Source organism: Artibeus jamaicensis, unplaced genomic scaffold (genome assembly GCF_021234435.1).
Source record: "Artibeus jamaicensis isolate MK-2021 breed Jamaican fruit bat unplaced genomic scaffold, CSHL_Jam_final contig_484, whole genome shotgun sequence".
In the NCBI taxonomy this organism is placed as follows: Eukaryota; Metazoa; Chordata; class Mammalia; order Chiroptera; family Phyllostomidae; genus Artibeus; species Artibeus jamaicensis.
The window spans coordinates 4,010,618-4,032,431 of NW_026521859.1; the positions used below are offsets into that span (position 1 = coordinate 4,010,618).

A 21,814-nucleotide genomic window follows, 5' to 3' on the forward strand; every position below is an offset into this window, starting at 1 on the left:
TTCATATAATAAGGGCTTGATGATGACGAACTCCTTTAACTGGACCTTATCTGGGAAGCATTTTATCTGCCCATCCATTCTAAATGACAGCTTTGCTGGATAGAGTAATCTTGGATGAAGGTCTTTGCCTTTCATGACTTCAAATACTTCTTTCCAGCCCCTTCTTGAAGGTTTCTTTTGAGAAATTAGCTTCTAGTATTATGGGAACTTCTTTATAGGTAACTGTCTCATTTTTTTCTTGCTGCTTCTAAGATTCTCTCCTTATGTTTAATCTTGGCTAATGTAATTATGATGTGCCTTGGTGTGTTCCTCCTTGAGTCTAACTTCTTTGGAATGCTCTGAGCTTCCTGGACTTCCTGGAAGCCCATTTCTTTTGCCAGATTAGGGAAGTTCTTCTTCATTGTTTTCAAATAAGTTTTCAATTTCTTGTTCTTCCTCTTCTCCTTCTGGCTCCACTATGATTCAGATGTTGGAACGTTTAAAGTTGTCCCAGATGTTCCTAAGCCTCTCCTCATTTTTTAAAATTCTTAGTTTTTTCATTCTGTTCCAGTTGAATTTTTATTTCTTCCTTCTGTTCCAAATTGTTGATTTAATATCCGGTTTACTTCTCTTCACTGTTGGTTCCCTGTATATTTTTTTCTATTTCGATTTGCATAACCTTCACTTCTTTCTCCACTTTTCATCTGTACTGAGTCATTTGTGTGAGCATCCTGATTACCAGTGTTTTGAACTCTGCATCAAATAGGTTGGCTATCTCCTTGTTGCTTAGCTCTTTTTCTGGAGTTTTGATCTGTCCTTTCATTTGGGTCATATTTCTTTGTCTCTGTGCACCTGTTACATTTTAAGGGACAGAGCCTTAGGTATTCACTTGGGCAGGGCAACCAATTTGCTATATGTTGGGGAGGGGTTTTGAAAACCATATAATCTTTGTCATTCTCCATAATGATATATACTTTAAAGGTTATACTTTAATGATATATTTTTTAAAGGTTTTTAAAATATTTTATTTATTTATCTTTATAGGAGAAGAGAAGGAGAGAGGGAGAGAAATATCAATGTATGGTTGCTTCTTTTGTGTCCCCTGCTGGAAAATGGCCTGCAACCCAGGCATATGCCCTGACTGGGAACCAAACCGTGATCCTTTGGTCCACAGGCCCACACTCAATCCACTGAGCTACACCACCCAGGGCTCAGAATGATATTTTTGACCAGAAATATTATATATTCCCTAAACTAGGTAAAATTTATGGCCAAAATAAAGGAAATTGTGCTGATATATCATTTTCTTTTTTAAAAGGTTATCTTTCAGGAGACTTCTGCAGTGATTATTAATAGTTTCCTCTTTTCATATGGTATTTATTCAGGTCCGATAGGTTGCAAAAGGCTCTTTTAATTTTGTTGTTTATTTATTGTTTTGGGTGTGTCTCTCCTCTCCCCTTTAGCTATAAGACTCTTATTAGTATTAATGAGAAACAAGGAATACAGCTGGTATCCAAGCCATCTTTGAGCTAGGATTTCTTCAAGTGGTAGGAAGGCAGCCATAAGGGTAGAAGACTGCATGTAGAAGGCAGTTAAGGAAGTGAATACTTGACCAACAGAGCCATCTATGTTAGTGATTCTTGGACCACAGTTTTTTTCTGAAGTTACCACTGTTGCTATATGGAAATAAAAGTGGAAAGGCCCATGTTCCCTTCCAATTTGTGTGTGGTCCTTAAAAATTATAGAATCCCAAGACTTCAGAAATATAGAGGAGAGAGGGAGATGATCATGAATGAGCCCGTAAGGTTTTAGAAGACTTAATGAAAAAGGTAAGCTTGATTTTAATTATATTTTAATATGAAGTTTGGACTAATAATTTCAATAATTCTTTCTTATCTTCACCCAAAAATTTGCTACGTGCTATAGGGTTTATATAGATAGACAGTCAATATTTCATTAAATATTAATATCAAAGTTGAACAGCCACAGAAGACAAGAGTACAAAATCAGTTATGAGGCAGGAGTATCTACTATGTCAATTTATATTGGAACAGAAGTGGGGATTGGTTTTTGCTGGAATGACTTCTTAAAGGCAAAAGAACTTCAGTCAGTTTTTACAAATAAGTAGACTGGAGGGCAGAATAAAGGTAGTGACATTTTATTTGAAAGCTGAGAAACACATTGCTGTTTCTTGGGATAATGAGCAGATTCCTTTGGTTGGAGCAGAGGATTTATATAAGAGAGTTAGGGGATGAGGTGTTATTTTTTTAGATTACATTGAAGTTTTCTTTTTGGGTTATATATTCTATCTGTTTTGACAAATGTATAATGACATATATCTATCTTGATAGAATCATACGGAATAGTTTCAGAGCTCTAAAAATCCCTTGTGCTCCATAGGGAATGAATTTTAATCTAATATTCACAAGGACCTTTTCAGAACATTATGGTGACTGAGTGTCTGAAAAAGTTTTCTCAACAATATAAACAGTAATGAAAGGATTATCTTGATTTTCGTGAAGGAAAGGATTGATTTTAATTACACTGGTAATTTGACTTTGTTGTGACTTTAAACCTATAGCCTTATTTTTGTTCCTTTTAAATATACATTTCACTACAATATCAGTTGTAAAATTTAGATTTAAGTGAACATTACTAATAAACCCACAATTCATAGGTGAGCTGACATTTCGATGAGCTGCTTTTCTGTATTCTGTTTTCTGTGGATGTATTATTTTTGTTCAAAATAAATGGTATATGTTGTTTTTTATCCTGCTTTTTTAAATCAATAAATGATGAGCAGAATTCCTTATAATTCAGTGCTCTGCTATAATGTATTTTTTAATGACTTAATGGTATTGCACTGTATGGGTTATAGACTTTTCATAACTTCATGGATTATCATGATAGCATTATTAAAAGTGGTAATATTGCTTCTTTATTGTTATTTAGCAGGTGAAGAACCAAGTGTCAGACAGGCAGGGGAATGTTATTTAATGAAAAGTATTTGTACTCAATCAGGAGTCTTCCTTTTGTCTTAATTCAGCTTATAGCTCCATTCATTTATCTACTCATGAATTTTTTAATTTAATCTCCTTGAATCTTAGTTTCCTTGCCTTTAAAAGTTATTAGGTGCTCTAGTGTTTTGTAACTGTGAGCTTTCTATGATGTCATAGAAAAATAGGAGCAAAGGTAAGACTAAATTATTTCATTAAAATTCCATCAATTGACAAGTCTTTTACTCTATCTCTGATTCTCCTTCTCTAACCTCAAGTGCACAGGTTTGAATTAATTGTAATCTTTGGTTCATAATAGATTCATACCATTGGCCCACAGGTGACCCCTTTTAATTTCTTTCTGTTTGGGGTGTCAATACTATATGTTAGACATCTGTGAATTCCCAAACACACAGTAGACTCTTTAAGGATGTCTACTAGCCAAAATCTAAATTGTTTTTCTTTTATACATATGACATATGTTTTATTTACCATTTTGTTTCTAGCACTTACTATAGTGTCTGCTGCATACCACTTGCTCAATCAATGTAGGTTGCACAATTGAATGGCCTTCACATGGACCTGTTTACCTGGATGAACATTTACTGTCAAAACTTGTTCAAATGTAGACATTAGCAAAAGAGGCAGGTAATAAAAATAAACATAAGCCATTGAAGTTAGTAGTGAATATTCATTGAGAATAAAACAGACATTCACTAGGACAAGCTAGGCGGCAGTGAAAGACTGAACAAAAATTCTATTAAATGTGAGTTAAGAAAACAAACAAAAATTAATAAAACCCTCACTGTTTTGTGTGGAACATAACACAAAACACAATGCTTGGAACATAGCACACCGGAGGAGTGTATACCTTCATCTCTATAATAACTTTGGGATGTTGGAGGGAAGCTTTAAATAATGTCACTTTTCAAAAAGTTTAAATGACTTCTCAGAGTCCCACTGCTAGTAAGTTACATCTGTAAGTAACTTACAAATTTCACACTAAATTTGTCTGACTATAAAAGTATGAGCTTAATGTATGATGATAAATTGTCTTAAAATTGTATTAGAGTTCTTCAGAAAATTGAAGAAATTATCTTTTCAAGATATCTTCATTATCTAACTGTTTGCTAATCAAGAAGGAAGACTTCCATTTTATGAATTCATATATAGACAGCATATACAAACTCTGGAAATTTTACTTTTTCTTGAACTTCCTGGACGTAGAATATCTTTGTCATTTCCATATTTTATACATGTGAGCCAGAAGTTTGACTTCATAGGCATTAAACTGTTTGCAAAAGCCTTTTGGAATTCCTTTTTTAATGTCCCTGGTGGGAATTGTTGGTTGTAGTGCATTTTCTCTTCCATTTGGAGTTAAGTAGGTGATCTGTGTTGCATCACTGGTATACCTGATGCATTTTTCCTGCTGTTACAGAATTATAGTAGAGGACACAGTGGATTGGCGACCCCGAGACAAAATTGTCCTTAGTTCCTCTTCTTATGAGCCTCACGAAGCAGAAGTCCTCACTGTGAAAGAAGTCAAGGGCCACTATGTCAGGATCCAGGAACGGCTCAAACACCGGCACATTGGTAAGGCTGTGCTTTGTTGGTTAAGGGAAGTGAGGGAGCTGGGGAACATCTTTGGTCTGGGACCTTGAATCAGATCACCATTCGGAGGAGATGGATAGTACCGTCTGATGTCCTAGAGTCATCCTAGGAGGCTTTATCTCTACCGCTTCATTAATTTTATTATCTAATTAAAATATTTTGATGTGAAGGGATTTTTAAACTTTTATTTATATTGGCAAGTCTGAAAGCAAAAATGGTTACAGCTCTTGTTCAAGGTCATTGGACATTTTCATGGGTAGGCCAGAATAAATCTCATGGGAGCTGAGTTTCCAGTTCATTTCCTGGCACTCTGAATTATACAATTACTTAGAATGTGGTAGTAATTGTAAATAATGATTTCTTTTTCCATACTTAGGAACGTGTATTTCCTGATATAAAATTCATTTTGTGTATTGACTACTACTGCTACAAAAAAAAAAACAAACAAAAAAACCCAAATGCCCTTTCTAAAAAAAAGTGGGCTGAATATTTTTATATGCTGTACACAGTCAAAATATATTGCATAAAATAATAAATAAGCAAAACCATAAGCTTCCTGTTTCAGTGTTATAGATATATCTATCACAGGAAATATAGGTAATTAGTCATAAAACATGGAAACAGAAGGGTTTAGGGAATATCTTTTTGTCTCTGATTTGTGAGAGAGAAATACATGTTTTCAACAGGACTGTATCTAAAGCTATATTTAAATCATAGTTCCAAGAGTAGCTTTTTTTAAGTGGCCAAGAACAGAGAAATCTCCAGTGATCCCTGCCAGTAAAGCTCCAGGTAAAATGCTTGTGGAGGGCGTGAAACCAGCCAGCAAGTGACTCTTCCGCTCCGCCACTGAGGAGGCTCCTTCAGGCAGTAGTCATCTTGAGACCCACCGTGGGAGGATGCTGCTGCTGCGCTCTGTCCCTTTACTCTCACATATTGCTGCTTTACTTCTGTCATTGCTTCCGTTGCTCTGGGATTCCTCATACTCATGAAAGAAGTCCACAGACAATGTACAACCAAACACCGAGTCTCACACTGATGAGTTTAAGGAAGGAGGTTGGGGACCCCACTAATTAGTCAGGTCTGCCCTGTCATCCCCGTGCCAGTAACCTGTCCCAGTACTCACAGTTATTGAGAAGAAATGAGTTCTTGCTCAGGCACTCTACTCGGATCTCAAAGAGACATAAGTAAACGGGCTTTTCATTTCTCAGCTGACATTGTGGAGAATGCCTGAGGAAAAGCAGACCTTAGCGTTGGAAGGACTTCCAAGGGGAGAGGAGTGAACGTTTGGTAGGTTCCCTGGGTCCCTAGCTGGCAATTTCTGAAATAGGTTTTTAAAGGTTTTTCTTCCCTAACCCTTTTGCCCCAGGAAGCGTACATATCATGGAGGATGGCTGGTCCATTCGTTTGGCTGCTGAGGTTGGACTTTTGACCCGAAATATACAAATCCAGCCTGATACATCCTGTATGGGGAGACTACTTGTGGGGTCCTTCAGGAAGTCCAGCAAAGAAGAATTTTCAGGTGAATGAAATTTTCAGTTACTAAACATTATCAATTGGAGCTCATTCATCTGAGCCGCACAGAAATTACAACTGTGAGAATTTTCCTTTATAAAACAAAATGTTCAAGTTAGATTGCTCCTCTGTGCTCTGAGAAACTATGAATTTTCAGTCCTAATCTGTGCTTAATTATCAGTGTGATGCTAAAATAATATACTAGCGATCAGCACATATGCACATTTTTACCTCAAAGAAAACATCTTCAGCAGATGTGAAATTTCCTCTGCTTTGAAATTATAGATGATTTAATGACCATTTGAGTTTTATCTCTCCTAAATTTCTATTACTCTTTCCCAGTAGCATGCTATATCTGATGGCAGGCCTCAGCTCACACTATAAATTACTAGCGTAAATTTAAATAAAAATGATTTCCATATTCTAGACTGCTTTAAGAATCAGTTTATTCTCTCCTGTTTCTTTCAAGTTTTAGCTCTTGCAATGCCAGACAGCTATTTGATTAGTACCTTCTTTCTTTTTTTTTTTTAAAGATTTTATTTATTTATCTTTTACAGGGGAAGGGAAGGAGAGAGGGAGAGAAACATCAATGTATGGTTGCCTTCCGTGTGTCCCCTGCTGGGAACTGGCCTGCAGGGAACCAGCCTGCAACCCCGGTATGTGCCCTGACTGGGAGTCGAATCGCGGCTGTCTGGTTCTCAGGCCCGAGCTCAATCCACTGAGCTACACCAGCCAGGGCTTTGATTAGTACCTTATTTCTGAACCTTGTATTTCTTAACTATTATCCTTAAATATTATTGCTTAGCCCTGGTTGGTGTAGCTCAGTGGATTGAGCGCGGGCCTGAGAACCAGAAGATCGTGGTTCTGTTCACAGTCAGGGCACATGCCTGGGTTGCAGGCCAGTTCCCAGCAAGGGGACTCATGAAAGGCAACCATATATTGGTATTTCTCTCCCTTTCTCCTTCCCTTCCCCTCTAAAGATAAATAAATTAAAAAATATTATTGCTTAAATATTACCAACAACAAAAGTTGTTGTGTAGCCAAATAAATTTGGGAAAGACTATGTTTACAGGTCTAACTTAGAGAATCACTGCACACATGAACAGAATAAAGGCTTTGAGAAAGCCTGGAAAAGAGGATCTAACCACTTCCAGTATATATCGAGCATAGAACACATTTGTTGGCACATCCGTTTCATCAGGATGATGAAGGGCAATGTTTAGACCTCAAATCAAAAGTCTGGGATTTCTGGTCTATAGAACAAGCTTTCATTCCATGAGCTGTCACTCTGTCACCTCTCAACAGAAGTGATTTTGTTTCTCCATACCCTACCCCCACCAAAGGACACCTGAAGACATTTTTGCTTGGCACAACTTTGGTGGGGGAGGAGGCATTCTGCCATCTGGTAGGCAAGCGTAAATGCTAAGTATTCTACAATGTGTATAAGACAGGATCCCCACAAGAAAGGATTATCTGGTCCCAAATATTCCCCATGGTGCTGAGATGAGAAATTCTGCTCTGGAAGACTGAGACAAAGGCTGAGTCCTGGCCTTCCAAAAATGAACTATCCTGAAGTTGATGAACATGGAGAATCAGGAAGGGAGAGCAAGGCAGGGCCTATTTTATCCTAAACTGCTGGCCCAGCTACAGCATGGTCACAGGAGCAGGACCCATGACCAGTTCTGATGGAACAGCATGAAGCCAGACAGGAACCTTCAGGAGGATTGACTTGCACCAGTACCTCTGGCATTGCTGACTGATCCAGGGTTTTTTAAATCTTCCCCAGGGGAAAGGAGAGAACCTGTACTAAATGCCTCTTCTCAACCAGGAACTATGCTGGTTTCCACGCCTATTTCATCTCAGTTCATCCTACCATCCCCATGAGAGAGTCATTTTTACTGATGAGGAAACAGAATCTATAATAAAATTGCCTGCTAATTTGTACAATTCTGTCATGAGCTTGTAAAACTCTGTCATGTACTTGTAAACTCCTGAGGATAAGGTTGGGTTTTCCTACCATGGTCACTACTATATGTATATTAGGTGCTCAGTAAATGCCAATGAATAAAGTAAATGAAGAGTAAAAAAAACTATCCAGTTAGAAAGTGGCAGAAGAAACATTCACATTTCATTCTGATTCTTTTTTTTTTCTGTTGACAGAGGGGAAGGGAGGGAGAAAGAGAAGGAGAGAAGCATCAATGAGTGGTTGCCTCTCACATGCCCCCTTACTGGGGACCTGGCCCCACAACCCAGGCATGTGCACTGACTGGGGATCAAACCAGTGACCCTTTGGTTCACAGGCCAGCACTCAGTCCACTGAGCCACACCAGCCAGGGCTGATCCTGATTCTGAAGCCCTTGTTAAATGAACTTTTAATTTTGTAAACATTTTGGATTTACAGAAAAGTTGCAAAGGTGGTATGGAGAGTCCCTGTATACCCCTCATCCAATTTCTCCTACTGATAATATCTGAAATAACTCTGGTACATTTCCTAAGGCCAAAAAATCTAACATTGATGCTACTATTAACTGAACTCCAGACATTATTCAGATTCCCCCAGCTTTTCCACTAGTGTCCTTTTACTGTCTCAGAATCCAGCCCAGGTCCCCACGTTGTATTAAGAACCTTTGCATTTCAGGGACTACAGAATGTCTTATAATGTTTTGGCCCAAGAATATATTAACCTATCAGATATAGAGGTCTCTATGCAAATTTTAATGTGAGATTTGCTTTGACATCTTTTAAAAGATTATTTATATAGAGCTGCAAGATTCAGTTTATTTACAAGTTTTAGTCAGAGTTTTTTGACAGTGACCTACAATAATAATCATGAATAATCATCTATTTATTTTTAATTTTTTTATCCTCAGCTGAGGACATTTTTTCCCATTGTTTTTAGAGAGAGAGGAAGGGAGAGAAAGAAACATCGATGCAAGAGAGAAGCATCCATTGGTTGCCTCCCATATGGGCCCAGACTGGGGATGGAACCTACAACCTAGGTATGTGCCCTGTCCAGGAATTGAACTCACAAACTTTCAGTTACAGGATGATGCTCCAACCAACTGAGCCACACTGGTCAGGGCACTAATAATCATTTATTAATCTCGGACTCTGTGCCAGATGTTGTTTAAGTGTTTTAATCTCCATAAAAAACACTACTCTTACCTTGTTTTTAGAATTGAGTAGGAGAAATTTGAAGAGGTTTGGTAACTTTTGGAAGGGAAATAGGCAAAACTCACACTCAAACCTAAACCCTCTACTCGTATTGTTATACTACAAGGAAGCAGAAGCAGAATGAATCAACAGTCCCAAGTTTGAGTCTATTTGTAACCATCATTCGTTTCCCTCCTGCCCTTAGCTCTGAGCGAGCTACCTGAAAGTCCCGGGTTTGGCCTCCTCAGCTGTACTGAGGGGGAAGAGGCTGTGCAATGCAGCTGATTGGGATCAAATCTTAGCTCTACTGCTTGCTAGGTGTGTAATTGTGAACAAGTTTCTTAACCCCTCTAAGCCTGTTTCATTATCAGTAAAACAATGCTTAGTGGAGTGATTAAATGTACAGGTTCTCGAGCCAAACTGTTCAGTTTTGAATCCTGACTTGTGACTAACTATGTGACTTAAGATAAATGACTAAATCCTTCTGGGTCTCGCTCTGGTCACCTGTAAAATGACAATAATGATGGAACCTTCTTCATAGATTTTTATCAGGATTAAATGTGTTAAATATATGTTTGAAAACAAATGAACCTTTCCATTTTTCTGTAACATCCTGCAGAGCCTGGATTTGGTAAGATCTGCAGGTGTAGGTCAAGAGTGCCAGCTACGGATGTTCCATGGTTATAGGGCAGAAAAGCAGACCAGAACTTACTGGTCTTACTTTTAAATTGGAGATCTTTGTCAGTTTCCTCCTTCTGACCAGCCATATCCAGCAACTTGTCCTCAGAACTGTGATTTTCAAAAGGAAAAAATAGGGAAATAGTCATGAACAGAGAATCATTGCTTGATTCTCTAAATGCATGAGACACTTTATGTATGCACTATTAATTAGCTTTCAGTCTTATATAAAACTATCAATTATAACTGGGCAAATATGAAAATAAAAACACTAATGAAAATAATATGGATATTATGGTGGCTGAGAGATACACTTTTTATTGTTTTGACTGAGATTCTTGAGCCACCTTCCCTTCTGCAAAGTGAGATAGTTCTGTGTGGACTCACACTGCCTTTGGTGTCCTTCGTGCCAAAGCTCTCTGTGGAGACAGGTGGGACCGCCCTTTCAGCTCTGCGTTACTGGTGAGGGACACCACATGACATCAAAAGTGATAGCACCAAGCAAATCACTTCTGGGGGTTTTGTCATTCCTTGACTATGTCCATGCCATCTAGCAGTGTCTTCTCAGTCAGTGTCATGTGAGAATTTAGATGTATTGGAATCCTTATGTCTGTCTGACATGAAGAAAGACACTTCCTCTCTCCTACTCACAAGGGCTTGGTTTTTCCTGGCAGCTGATCTGCAGGGGTTCTGGTCTCTTGTCTGTGAACGGCAGTTGGGAATGTGAAAAGTTTAGGCTGGACTACCTCTGACCTTTAAATACTATTACTAAAACACTATGGGTCCCTCCAGTTTTAATGAGAGAAATAACTTGTTAGTTTACTTTTGGCAGTACTATTTAAAATATATATATTTTAAAGCGAGGGACCAAGATGCCGACTAACCTAGTAAGGGCATATGACTAATACTGGCATGTAGCTACAGCCCAGTCACCCTCACTCTCAATGTAAAGTTCCTCTTTGGATTCTGCCATGTCCCCCACTCTTCCCCGTGTGTTTGCATGGGGTTAATAGTATAGCTTCTCCTTCTATATGCCTGCATTCAAGTCCTAGTGTGTTACTCACCTTTCCCTCTCTCAGTTTTCTTATCTGTAAAACTGGGAGAATGGCTGTACTTACCTCAGAGCATTTTTGTGAAAATTTAAAGAGGTTATATCCTTATATATTATGTACCATGTATATATATAAATTGTGATATGCCTAGGGTATATAGAAACACATATAAATATAATGAACATAAATTGTGAAGTTTCCTCTGCTTTGAAGCTATAGATGACTACTTGACTTTTACCTTTTCCTGAATTTTTATTATTATTTTCCTGTAGCATGTTTTGTCTGATGTCAGGAAACTTATATATAGATACACACACATACATATATATATATGTATATATGTAATTTGTTATATATATAATATATATAAGCTTTTATATACGTAAGTAATTTGACAGAAGTAGGTTTACAATTGTGAATATGTGAAACAGTTTATTTTTATATTATTATTTATGAATTATTATATTTTCCATATGGACAACTGTATGTTTACTTTTATGCACCCCTGTGTATATGTAATAGAACAGTGCCTGGTATATAATCAGTGCTGTATGACATTACATATTATAGTTTCAAATTTTTCTGATAATTATGTTACTATCTATTTTATCAAGAGTATTCACTGACATATTAGTGCTCATTGTATTTTAAAATCAATCTATGGATTTACTTTATACTGTTTTAATAATATTTACATAAAATAGTCCAAATAAAATTGTTAGTAAGACTAAATAATTCAGTAATCACTCCTGATATAAAAGATGCCAAGAATCTAATTATTATGAAAAAGAGAATACAATGTGGTGAAGATAAAAATACACAGTTTTATAGAATCTTAAAATAATTTTATAAATGTGGTATTTCCTCTATTATGTCTTAATGAAGAAGCATGTATCAAATGTCAAATTTTCCACTTATGTTATACTCTTAAGAAATGTTTAAAATGTTTTGTGGAGTTGGCTGTTATATTTTTTCACACAATATCTTTGTGGGTGGCTCTGACCTTTTCATATGAAGTCACTGGGAACCCAGTGGGGGAGGCAGGACTTTGAGGTGAGTGCCCAGGAATCCACAGTCCCTTCATTCTGACCCAGGTCCTTGACCCGGCCCTGCAGGCAGGTGCGTGGGACATTAAGCTTGGTGTGCCCATTTCCAGTGTCCATGTGCTTTTTCTAGCTTTCTCTTTCCCCATCCTGTCCCCAGACTCTTCAGATCTCACATGAAACTTTTCTAGGCATTAATGTCATATATTAAAAATTCATATTTTGTTAGTGAGACTTACTGGCATGAAATAGTGCTAATGCTAAGAATAAAAAATTACATTTTAGTTAAAAATTTGCATATTCTGGTGCCAATAAATGGACCATCTGTCTGCCTTTTGTGGGGAAGGAAAATGCACCTGACAATATGCATTTTGTTTACAGGAATCCTTCAACTTTTAAATGTAGAAATTCAGAACTTTGGGTCACCATCATTTTCATCCATTGAATTCACTAATGTGTCATCAGGATCCTGGATAATATCTTCTACTGTGCACCAAAGCTGCGGTGGGGGCATTCATGCAGTTGCCAGTCATGGGATCATTTTAAATGACAATATAGTGTTTAGCACAGTTGGCCATGGCATTGATTTGGAGGGTCAGGCCTATTCTGCCTTTAACAACCTTGTGGTTCTGACGAAACAGTCAGTGTGCTCCACCGTTTGGGTGGCAGGAATCAAAGTGAACAAGGCAAAGGACATCAGCCTCCGTGGTAATGTTGTGGCAGGATCAGAGAGACTTGGCTTTCACATCCAAGGCCAGAGGTGTTCCTCTCTTGAAGCTCTTTGGTCTGACAATGTGGCCCACTCAAGTCTTCATGGTCTTCATCTCTATAAGGAAAGCGAAATTCGCAACTGTACTTACGTCTCTGGCTTTTTGACCTTCAAGAACTTTGACTACGGTGCCATGCTGCATGTGGAGAACAGCGTGGATATGGAGAACATCACTCTGGTGGACAACATGATTGGTCTTTTGGTGACAGTATACGTGTCTTCTGTTTCACAGCATTCCATCGAAAATGTGCAGATCGTGCTTAGGAATTCAGTCATTGTGGCCACTAGCTCCTCTTTTGACTGCATTCAGGACAGGGTTAAGCCTTCCTCTGACAACCTGACATTAGCAGACCGAGCTCCTTCCAACCCAAGAGGGGGTCGAGTTGGCATTCTGTGGCCTGTCTTCACCTCAGAACCGAATCAGTGGCCTCAGGAACCATGGCACAAAGTGAGAAGTGGTCATTCAATTTCAGGAATCATGAAACTTCAAGGTAGGATGCTTGGGCATATCCAAACAATGTAATTTTATATATCCATGCATAGAATTTTTAATAGCATTCTGAAATTATATCAACAAGAGGATATAGTGCAGTCTAGCACTTGTACAATCGACCACCTACCAGGTATTGATAACCACAATGATAGTTTATAATGTCAATGAGTGATTCATTCCTTTAAAAGATTACTGCTTTATACATGTTAAAGAGTTTTTATATAGCATTTCATTTGATTATATAAAGTTTCTCTTAGTTAGGAATTATTTTTCCTGTTATACAAAGGAAGAAAGATGGATACAGAAATTGTGTCTTACCAAGGTTGTTTACTAGTTGGTAGTCAGGATTAAAATCAAAGTCATACCACTACCTATGCAGTAACCTTCTATTAGATCTCTTTTGTGATATTTTAGTTACTCCCTATGGATTTTGATCAAATCATGAAAGATATTGCTCTTAAGACACTAATATGTTGAAATACTCTTTCTTGTATTTTGCAAACAGTAAGTCATGTCTTGAAGAATTACACATAGTTAACTCAAGGTTTATGTAAACTCTTGGACATACAGTAGCAAAAATATTTTAGTTGTGTAGTTTATACTTGTGGTTGGTAGTTTACATGATATAAGGTTATGATATCTTAAAATTTTTTTCAGATGTCACCTTTTCTAGTTTTGTGAAGAGTTGCTATAATGGTGACCTGGATGTCTGCATTCTGTCCAACGCAGAGGACACTGGAATCATTCATCCCATAACAGCAGAGAGGACCAAAATGCTAAAGATCAAAGATAAAAACAAGTTCTACTTCTCTCCTTTACAAACCAGGTACCAGTTTAAGCATTTATACTAAGCTACTTCTATGAAGTATTTGGCAGTTCTTCAAATCCTTAAATGTGTTTTAAAAAGAATAAAATCATCAGTGGAAATAAAAATAAGTCCTTCTGGAAAGAGATGTTAGATTAATTGAATGCCCCCATTCTTTACTTCTATGTTCGTGTGCTTCGATTTATGATTTTTGTGATCACTCTCACTAAGAGGCTGAGGCTATTTCTCTCTCTTAAATCTGAGCTCTGCCATGTGACTTTGTCTAACAAAAAGAGCAGAAATGATGCAGTGCAATTTCTATTGATATTCTTTTATCATTTTGTCTTTACTAGAGCTAGTTCTATAGGATGTTTTCAATCACTAGAAATATTTTAGCTTAATTTTTTAATATTCTATAGTGTATAGTGTCACTAGTCTTCAGAAGGAAGCTTAGGAGCTCTTGTGCAGGGACTTGTGGGGAGAAGGAGACCTTCTGGAATATCAGGAATCTCTGAACTGAACCATGTGGCTTAGACAGATATTGATGCTCAGACCAGGTGTGACTACTATTCTTGAATCTAGGATCTGGGAGTTTTATTCAAGAATCTGAAAACTAGATACAGCATTATTTTTGATGTAAAAAGGAGTGGGAAAATCAGGAGCAAGGAAAGTGGGTTACATTTTCTTCCTCACAACATTGAGGAAAACTCAAAGGAGTTGCAAGAAATATGACCCCAGTTGGCAAGTTTATGTTTTTGGCCCAAAATCTGTCTCTTTAAAACACCCATTCCTAAGCCACTTTTGGTACCTAAACATTATCAAGTATGCAATTTGGGTTATTCTACTCTCTTTCTTCTACTGTCCAATTTTTCTTATGTTCATATACTACCAATGGGATGAAATAGGTATAAAGCTAAATGATACTAGCATCTGATTCTTTCTGCTATTAATACCTAACACATGGTTGGCATGCAATAAATATTTAACATTATTACTAATGATACCTAAAAGCATTGGACCATAAATTCATAATTCTCCATAATTCAGTGTTATAATTGCCTATTATTTGTTTATATACCCCACCTGACTCTAAATTCTGAAAGTATAGGAACCGTGTCTATATTTTTCATCATTATTCTCCCCAACCAGTATATAGTAGTTTTTCAATAGATATTTGTTAAATGAGAATATCTAATTTTACCTTGTTTGCATATAGAACAAATATAACAGATATTTATAATGATAATCTTAAAATAGTGCAAGGCTCCAAAGTTCCATAAAGAAATGATTACATTATTTTCAATAGATATTAGAGTTAGGAGCAATTTATTGCATTTTACTACTTAGAAAATTAGCAATCTATGTAAAGATTATATATCCAGAGAATTCAGGTAACAATAATGTCTTTCTTCTTGACCATATAACAAGAAAATAACATTTCCTATAAAGTCGTATTTAATATCTACAAGTACATAACACATTATTAATAACAGAATCCTGTTGAATTTATTTTTCATCAGCTCAGTAATACCAGTATGTTTTCTTCTTTGTTGCTTATCATGCAATGAGAGTTGCTTTCTGTCTATCTCTACAGGAAAGATTTAGGGACACTGGGCTGCCCTGAAGCAGACTGTGAAAGTCCAAGAAAATATCTCTTTAAGGATCTGGATGGGAGAGCCCTGGGTCTACCTCCACCAGTTTCTGTATTTCCTAAAACTGAGGCAGAATGGACTGGATCCTTCTTCAACACAGGTTGGTTATAACCTCACTGGATGCCTCCAGTAGATTGGAGCATGTGTGTGAAGGAGCTGGTTTGGCTGTGTTGTCCAGTGAGAACAAAATATCCTGGAGAAGAACTGAATTCCAGAGTTGGAGCCCATGCTAATATTTTGCTCAATTCCCCTGCATCACGGGAATGTTGAGTGATTAAGAGATGTGACCACTGTTGGGACCTCCTTGAGATTACTGTGTCTATGTCAAAGGTACACATTCTCTACACTAGTTCTGTGCACAGGTGAGGAGAAAAACACTCTCAGTAGCTTGGTCACTGGGCCTGAAGCAGCATTAGTGCTAAGTGTTTCACAATGTCAGCCACAGAGCCAGCTTCTCTGTTTTCTAACTCTACCTTTCTCTTCCATCAGGACTTATGGGCTTTCAATCTGGAGAGGCTGGTGGAATAGCTGGCATGCTGTTTGCCTTCCTGTTCATTTTCTAATTGATGCTGGGAGGTTAGGAAGGAGCTGTGATGAAAATTCCTTCTTCTTCTTGCTTATACAAATGAAACCGGTTTATCCATCAGTTTTTATAGATGAACCCCAGGAGATTATTGTCCTCTTACTTCTACAAACAGTGAGACTCTGGGTTTTTGTTTGAGTTCAGGTAGAAGCTGCTGCAGGTAAACCTAAAGAATTTGCCCTAGTTTTTTCCCATTTCAGTGGTTGATTCTTCAGACTTCTCTCCTAGTCTTCTTTCCTTTTTTAAGTTTTGTTTGTGTGAATGTTTCAGGACTATGTCCTCAGATCTGCTTTTCTCTTCCTAGTCTTGTTTCCAAGTTTAAGGTTAAAATACCATTTAATGCTGCCAACTTCCAATTTATATCTCTGGCCCAGACTTGACCCTGAACTTTGGTCTGGTATATTCATCTCATTCCATTGGGAAGTATAACTGGCATTTCAGACTTAATATGACCCCAAATGGGATTCTTCATCTCTGCCCCAATCTATACTTGCTTCTTTCCTACCTGACTCTACCTCAGTAATTGGTACCATCATTTATGAGGTTATTTAAGTAAAATATCTAGAACTAATCATTTATTCTTTTTTTAACCTAAATTCTTCTACTTGTAACCATCATCATCTCCTACCTGACAAGGGAATACTATTATGTTTGTTCCCTTAATGCTCCTGTACCCTATACCCTATTTTTTCAATGATAGCCAGAATGATCTTTTTAACTTTCCAGTGGCTTTCTATCTGTACCCCACCCCACTGCAGCAGCGTGAAATCCAAACTACAAGTTGTGTAGTATCTGGTCCCTGCTCACTTCATATTATATAATATACCTTTTATTTACTCATCATTCTTATTTTTCTTTAACATGATAAACTTATCCCTACCTCAGTGTTTTTGCATTGGCTATTTCTCCTGCCAGAAATATCCTGTTCTCACTTTTTTGCAGAGGTACCTCTTTCTGTTCAGATGGTAACTCCTCAGAGAAGCCGTCCCTGACCATCCTACCTAAAATAAATGGTCCTCCATTATGCTTTACCATACCTGCTTGTTTTTGTCACAGTTCCATTACTTGGAATTATATTATAAATGTACTTGCTTAATTGTTGATTTTCTGCTGGCCATTTTAGAGTACAAGTGTGATGAGGGCAAGGATTTTATCCCATTCATTTTTATATATTTGGTGGGTGAGCATCAAGTATTAGTTGATGAACTGATCAAGTGAATGTATTATTGATAATTGAGGAGACCATTGGTGCTGTTTTCTGCAAACCATTCAAAAACATACAGAAGAAACAGGCCTTCAGGCCATTAGTTTAGGAGTTAATTTATGATACAGAATCCTAGAACCAGGAAGATGCCAGGTATCTCTTTATTGTTTTCACCTTCCTTCCATTTGAACTACTGCTCCTTTATAGCATTTGTCATTTAAAGAAATTTTACAGAAGTCTTTTAATTACCATAAAATTTCATGCTTCAACACTTTTAAAATATTTCTCTCAATTTTTTATAGGTTGAAGGCTTATGTAACAGAGTGACAAACTGTGGGGGCTACAGTATAGGTTTCCAAAAGTCTGAGTTCATGAAACATGCTGAGTAAATACTCATTTTCATATGTTGACTATAACCAGCACATACTTTTTTGGCATAGAAGAATGAAATCCATAGAAATGCCTATATGAGAAAATAGATGCAGAATAGTAAATTTTTAAAAAATGATAGGCAGCTAGTCTCCCACTTACCACTAGTTCTATTCAAATAGCTTCTGTAGTTAGTTGTTCTAGTGGTTTCAAGAATCATCTAACTATTACAAGTGTTCTGTTATTGAGAAAACAGTCCTATGCTTTAAAATAAGTACATGATAATTGTGAGGTTTTTCTAAAGTTGTGGGTTTTGGTAAGGACCTCATTTCTGTGAAATCAATATCAAGAGATACATATTACAGAGTATTTAATGAAAAATATATTTTAAATAAGAATAATGACTAAAGATAGTGTCTCAATATGGGTTGCCCCAGAAGCAGACTCTGATACAAAGCTTAGAATCCAGGTAGTTTATAGTGGGGTGGGGTGGGGGGGCGTGAACTCAGGAAAGGAGAAAAGGGGAGAAAATGAGACAGAGAAAGCAATGAGGTCACTAAAGGATGTATCACCAAGCTCTTCACCATTGTGGACAACTAGAGCTCAAGTATGTGGAGCTCAAGTAGGGAACTCCAGGAGACTGTGGAATGTGACCCAAAATTATCCCAGCTAAGTCAAGAAGAGGTATTTTTATCAATTCATCTCTTGCTGAGAGATGCTACTGAGGACATTACCTCTCTAGCCCTTTGGCTTTTCCTAAACACAGACCAATTGTGCTCTTTCCCACTGCGAGAGAGAAACCTTTCTCAGAAGGGAACCATGGTTTTCTGTAATAGCAGTCTTTTGTTTGTGGAGGTGAGTGCCAGAAACATACGGTGTGGCTCTGAAATGTCCATTATAAACAGGAGCTCTAAAATGTCTGTCAAATCCTCCATGTGTTAATACTAGTGTTCTTTTGATGACCTTTTAGGTGGTTGTTTACCTGTGGCATAAGCACACTATTTAGGCACAAACATTGTCTTGCTCCTGGATGCAATGCTGTATATTTTATTTTCTTCCTCCTCTGTCTTGGATCTGAAACCTGATTCAATGATGATCAAACTCCAGTAGGTATTATACGATTACATACCATTTACTATCAGTGTGTGGACAAGCAGGAGCATGTGTGTGAGTGGCTGAATGTATATAGGAAGGTGCAGCAGACTTTTAAACTTCTGGTGTCTTAAAGCTTTATAAGATTTTAAATGAAGTTGCTATACCAACCTCAAGGATTCCCACTGTAGAATCTGCCGTTTACCGCACTAAAAACACAATGTGTGTCCTCTTGCAGTGAAGGAGACAGCACATAGTAAACGATGCCTTCCGGTGCTAACAGAACTGCAGTGTTTCCTTTGACTTCCAAATATGAGCAGGCCCCTCCTTCCCAAATTCAAGTCTGAATATTTATTAAACCATTCTCTTCTATTTTACTCTCCAGTTCCTGTTCGCAATCTGGTGAATGAGAAAAGTACAAATTTAATCTTGGGAGAATGAATGTCTATTTTGTATTTTCTGTCTTCAAAACAAGAATCTATGATATTCTATGAAGCAGTGAGAACAGTGCAGCAAAGAGGAAAATGAAGACTACTGGAACCAACTCCCATATTTATTCCAAATGGCATTAAGTCTAACACACACTTAGGTCCTTTCTCCATTTTATTGAGAGTTTGGAATCTATCATTTTTGACATTTAGTTTTAACTTGAAAAAAAGATTTTATTTGCACATAGAAGTTCATATGCAAAACTATCCACACAGACACCTATCTATAGATGCCCACATATTGTCATATACTCCAGCATTGGGAGCAAAAATTATCCATGTGGATCAGCTATGAAAAATACTGTGCCAGTGGGTTTTTTATCTGTGCAATGCAGTGTGTGTCACCAGGGGAAAAGTGAGCTGTTAATTTTGTTTTGTACTTATCTGTAAGTTTGCATTTGCGGCCAACTTTGAAGCATGCGTGACAATAGAGTACAAAGCAACTAATCCCTAGAAGGAGATCCTCTAAGCACTATTTGCATTTTATTTTGGAAAGAATTTATTTTGATTACAGAGGTATTTGATAATCTGAAAATCCAAAATCGTGCAGAAAAATAAAGTCTTGAAATGAACATCCCATTTAAGTAAGACTAGGTAGATATCAAAGCTTCTCACTTTGCTTCTTATTTACTTCCTGTTTGTGCTGGATGCCAAGTGTATGGCTTCACCTCTCAGACCAGTTCCTACATGTGGAACACTGGTGTTATTGGGAGAGGACTGAAAAAAGTCAAAGCTTTGGTTTCAGTGACAGATTACAATTTCTCCAATGTGATGAAGACAGTTGAGGGAGATGAAGTGGAAACTGGCATGCACTGAGTACCTTTGTGGGCTAAGCACTGAAGCTGGCATTTTCATTCATTTGGAGCATGCATTTTGACCACCTACTCTCTGCTCTACCAGCACCTTCCTAAGGATAGGAGTATGGTTGTGAAAAAGATAATGTTCCTGCTTTTATCAAACTTACGTTCCAGTGGAAATATATGGACAGATAAGTAAAAATATTCCACGAGAGATGAGAGTTATTAAAAAGTAAAATAGGGTTTTGGGCTAGAGAGGTAGTTTGAGGGAATGTGTGTTTGTATGTGCATGTGTGTGTAAGGAAGCTGCTATTTGGATTAGTTACATTTCCAATGAGACCTGGATGAGGAGCGAGGAGTCACACTGCTCTGAGCAGAAGGAGGAGACTTTAGGGAGACGGACCAGCCAGAGCAGTGCTTCTAATACATGAATTGCCTCAGTGTGTCTGAGGGGTGGGTGGAAAGGAGGTCAGCGCCACTGCTACATAGTGAATGAAAGGGAGATAGTTGGAGCTAGCCAAGAGCCTTCTTCTTTATAGGCCAGGTTAATTCAATAAGATGATGTTGGAGGGTTTTAAGAAAGGTGGTGATAGGATTTTATTCACTCTCTGAAAAGATCATATAAGCTGCTATAGAGTGAACGGATAGTTGGTGGGAGCAAGGCTGAAAGCAGACAGTGCAATTAGGAAGCTGAAGTTAGGGGGGGCCCAAGAAATGCAGTCCTTCATGAGTCATTCTGTGCTGGCCCACAAACTCTCCACAGTGAGATAATTACAGAAATTTATCATTTAGAAACATAACAATCTGACAGAGTAATTTTAGTTCTATTGAATCTAATAAATAAAACTTGGGCTTTTATTTTGTATGTCTAATTGTCTGGTAAGTTATACTGTATTTCTAAAACTATTGGTCCTCAAAGGGCTGGAAAGTTTAAAACAAACAAGCAAAACAAAACAAAAAAACCCTGTTCTCCTGCCAAAACTTCTCCAGTTTAGGGGATGCCTGTGATATACTTAGGAAAGTGGTTCCAAAGCTGGTTTATCATCTGAATCATCTAGGACATTAAACAGCCATTTTATGTTGAGGGGATTTCGAGTCCATAGGTGTTTATGAGGCCAGAGCCTTTGTGCTTAAACACACACATGCACACACACAGCCTCCCCAAGTGATCCTGCTGTGCTAAGGTTGGGGATTCACTGCTGTACAGTTGTATGCTTCCTTTTAACTTAAAAAGCGGGCAGTTTGAATTTCTCATGAAAAATCAAGAATGGCATTCTGTGCCAAATACCAACAGATATAAACACACTTGCTTATATACACACTGGATCTATTTCCGAAAGGGAAAAGAACATTCACTAAAAAAAAATACAGAAGTATTTACAATCTGAATTAAGTCTTTAAACATAAGAATATATCAAACTTTGAAAAAATGTAGATATTTCTCCTGTATTGAAGTGAGTTGAGTGACCTCAGAAATGTTACTTTTATAATATATCACTGGGTAAAAATGGGTACAATGCTAAGTTTATTTTTTAAAT

At 37.4% G+C, this 21,814-nt stretch overlaps 1 protein-coding gene across 1 annotated transcript in view; it reads left to right on the forward strand.

The window, feature by feature from the left end:
• PKHD1 (PKHD1 ciliary IPT domain containing fibrocystin/polyductin) overlaps window positions 1-21,814 on the forward strand; it is a 461,864-nt gene that overhangs the window by 323,448 nt on the left and 116,602 nt on the right. Inside the window, exons 56-60 of the mRNA XM_053668316.1 lie at window positions 4,414-4,568; window positions 5,953-6,105; window positions 12,406-13,284; window positions 13,944-14,112; window positions 15,686-15,843. Coding sequence (XP_053524291.1) covers window positions 4,414-4,568; window positions 5,953-6,105; window positions 12,406-13,284; window positions 13,944-14,112; window positions 15,686-15,843 — 1,514 coding nt within the window. The remainder of the gene's footprint in view (window positions 1-4,413; window positions 4,569-5,952; window positions 6,106-12,405; window positions 13,285-13,943; window positions 14,113-15,685; window positions 15,844-21,814) is intronic.